The sequence below is a fragment of the Gekko japonicus genome, unplaced genomic scaffold (genome assembly GCF_001447785.1).
Source record: "Gekko japonicus isolate JY-2015 unplaced genomic scaffold, Gekko_japonicus_V1.1 scaffold505, whole genome shotgun sequence".
NCBI lineage: Eukaryota > Metazoa > Chordata > Lepidosauria > Squamata > Gekkonidae > Gekko > Gekko japonicus.
In genome coordinates this window covers 463,905-467,393 of record NW_015169788.1, presented here as the reverse complement: position 1 = coordinate 467,393, position 3,489 = coordinate 463,905, and the positions used below count along the sequence as shown (strand labels likewise).

The 3,489-nt window shown below is 62.1% G+C and overlaps 1 protein-coding gene across 1 annotated transcript in view; it reads right to left on the bottom strand.

Annotated features, from left to right (window-relative positions):
- PLEC (plectin) overlaps positions 1–3,489 on the bottom strand; it is a 69,907-nt gene that overhangs the window by 40,231 nt on the left and 26,187 nt on the right. The window contains 3 exon segments of the mRNA XM_015416968.1: positions 318–407; positions 838–852; positions 2,907–2,968. Of these exon segments, the coding sequence (XP_015272454.1) occupies positions 318–407; positions 838–852; positions 2,907–2,968 (167 nt within the window).

The window sequence follows — 3,489 nt, the reverse complement described above, 5'->3', positions numbered from 1 at the left end:
AATATCCAAGCAATCCTGGAGAAGGAAGGCAGCCACGGGGAGCTGGCCCTGCCACGCCCCCCCCCCCCACAGCTGACCGGGAAAGAGAATCCCCGAAGCAAGAGCTGAGGATCCCAAGGGTGGCCGGGGCGGGGGACGGGAGTGTGCGTCCGGGGGCAAGCAGGGGTGGGCCGAGGGGCCTTCAGCCTGGCCTCCCTGCCGCTTCATGCAGACCACCGGGTCTCCCAGAGCCCTGCTGGGGCGGGGGGGCTGGGCCCAGAGACAACCTGCCACTACCCCACAGAGCAAGCGGGGCAGGCCCCCGAGGGGCTACGTACCAGGGTGTCTCCCGAGAGCACCTCCAGGAGAGAAATCAGGTTGTGTCCATCGCGGAGGTCTTCGTAGAGGTCGTTCACGTGGCGCTGGGCCTGCGTGGCCGAAGGAGAGAGTCAGAAGCAGGATGGAGGTGGGCCCGGGAAGCCAGCCCCCCCCCCGCCCTCCAAGCCCCTCTTTGAGGCGAGCCACCACCTCTGCCAACCAAAGAGGTGCCAGACAAACCGCGCTGGGGCTCCCCACCCCACACCCACCCGGATCACTGGGAAGAGTCGCCGACTGTGGCCAGACGCCACGGCCTCCTGGGACTCGGCGGGCCCACGGGACAGTCTGCCACCCACTCTGAGGCAGAGGGGCAGGCCTCGCGCAAGCCCAGTGGCCCAGGGCCAGCGTCCCCAGAGCACCCCACAGCCTCCCGGCCACCCTCCGCGGCCCCCCACAAGAGGCAGGTCCAGAGCAGAGACAGAAGGAAGGAGAAGAAACGCGCCCTTGACCCCGCAATGCCACCCGTGCTTGACCACGTACCTCTGCCCGCCAGTGCTGATGCCACCCGAGAGGAGAGAGAGAAGCAGGAAGAGAAAGACAGATTAGGAAGAGGAAGAGAGAGGCTCCAGAGCAAGCCCCGGGCACAGAGGGAGCTCAAGGAAGAGGCTGCCCGTGGGTGAACAAGCTCCCTGCCCCAAACATTCCCCCTAGCTATCAGACCCCCACAATTTGTGGCTCTCCTGCAAACAGCGGCTGCCTTCAACAGACAGATCTCTCTTCCACTCGCTCAGGGCTCTCCCTTCTGGCCAGCAACACAAGGCCTCCCGGATCTTCCCCAAGACCAGCCTCACGCAACGCCCCTGCGACCCACCCGAGGGCCCTTCCAGGGAGCTGCCCGTGATCGCGCCTGAAACCTCCTACATCTAAAACCTGAGCACGGCTGAGAAAGGGGCCATGGCTCAGTGGCACAGCGCCTGCTTGGCCAGGCAGAAGGCCCCGGGTTCAATCAATCCCCGGCAGCCTCCCTAAGCTAGAAGGACTGGGCAGCGGGTCATGCGGAAGACCTCAGCCGGAGGCCCCCTGGAGAGCCACTGGGCAGACAAGACTTGAGAGACCGATGAATGGCCTGACGCAGGATGCGACCTTTTCTGGTGCGTGTGTGCGTGCCTTCTCTACCGCGGAGTCAGGATGCTCAGCATCCTGGGCTGGGAATGGCTTACACTGAAAGTTTCAACACACAGGCTGGGCGTATGCCCCCAGCAGGTAATTTACCCCATAAAAACAGTCACCTTGGAAGAATTGGGGGCACTAGTAGAACAAATATAGTGACAAGCAATGCTCCCTCTAAGCTGTGGAGTCCCGTGAGCAAAAATTCTGCTTTCTGAGCTACTGGCATTGAAGTCGGCTCCTGCATAACTCAGTTTGCTCTGGACGTCCTTCCTGAGCGGAGACAAAAATCTGTGAGCCAGAGGCTACAAAACTGTGAGCCAGCTCACACTAGCTCAGCTTAGCGGGAACACTGGTCACAATGCTCACTCTTGGCTTACTTCCACCAACACAAAGCACGTACATTTGTATAACTCACAAACTATTCGAATACAACAATCCAGCGGCACCTTTAAGACCAACAAAATTTAGTTCTGTAGATGAGTACACACACAAAAGCTCATCCCCAGAATCAACCTTTGTTGGTCTTAAAGGTGCCGCTGGACTCAAACTTCGTTCTGTTGCTTCAGACCACCACGGCGGCCATAGATGGCCTTCCACTTCCCCGATTTTATCCTCACAACAGACAGATTTTATCCCAGGCCCCCTGAACAGGCAAGCGGGAAACCAGAGGAGGGCCCTGCCCCCCAGGTCTTAGACCATGCTGGCTGCTTGCAGGGTCAGGAACAGACCTCAGCAAGGAGGCGCCCCCTCCGGCTAGTGGGGCAGGGAGCTCAAGACAGCCCCGGGGAAGCAGGAGCAGCAGCGGGCAACTGGGCCTGCCACAGCAAAGGCCCAGCAAGGCGGGCAATGGTGGGATCAGACGACTGAAGCAAGCCATCAAACCCCCCCCACCCCTGCACAGGTACCCGGCTGCCAGGGTCCGAGAGGCACCCACAGAACGGTCGAAGAGACAGAGAGAGTGGGGGGGGGGGGGCCACAAGGTGAGATGGATGGGGGTGTGTGCTCCTGATACACAGAGGGGGAGGGGTCAGCTCCAAAGGCGTGGCCGCTCCCCAGACAAGGAGAGGCCTTTCCCGGGCAGCTGCCAGCGCCCCAAGCGAGCGGAGTCACAGGACAGAGGCTGGGGTGGGGGCAGCCCACGCCCAGGAATCCACGGCTGGCATAGCCCCGTGGCAAGTTGCTGGTCCAGCGGCTGGACACAAAGGGCCCATTCAGAACCGGGGCTTTTCCCACAGAAAGACGGAAATATTGGGGGGGGGGGGTTAAAAATCAGAGCCAAGCAGGAATTGTGGCTCACCGTAGCAGGGCCTTCACCCCCCTCCCCACCCAGGCCTTGGTCCAAAACAGTCTCCCCCCCACCCCAAGCCTCAGGGGTTCACAACGAAACGCCCCCCTCTCCCCCCCACACCACCGGGGGGGGGGGGGGCAGCGGCAATTACCTTGATAAGGTGCTTGTTGACCCATTTGGTGAAAGTTTTCTTCTGGACCCGATCCCGTTCGTCTGCAAGAGAGAAGCCAAGAGGCAGGCGTGAGCAGGAGGCCCTGCCCAGGAAGGAAAAGGAAACCGGCAGAGGGGCCGAGAGAGAGCCCGCAGTGACTCAACCCGCAGGGAACAGGAAGGAAGCCTTTCGGTGACTCAAACCACCCCCCACCGGGAGCCACTGCAGGCCGCATGGAAATCCCTGGCTTGCGGGGGCCCTGCACTGGCCAAACCTCTGTGCCTCCTCCAGGGGCACCAACATGGTTCCCATGTGACAGCCATCAGCCCGCCCCGGACCACAGGGCGGAGGGCACGGAGATAGGCCCACAAAGGTGCCACAGGAGGTGCCCCCTTGCCCGGAGCCCGCCAGGCCTCAGAATGGCCTCTGGATCCAACCCTCCCCGCCAGCCACCGGTGCTGCAACAGACACCCTTCACCCGCCGCTGGTCCCGTCGACGCAGGAAACGCGCAGAAGCACACCCACTTCACCCTACCGCCCAATGACCCCTGGGGGGGATGGGGAAGGAGCCCCACCCACCCAC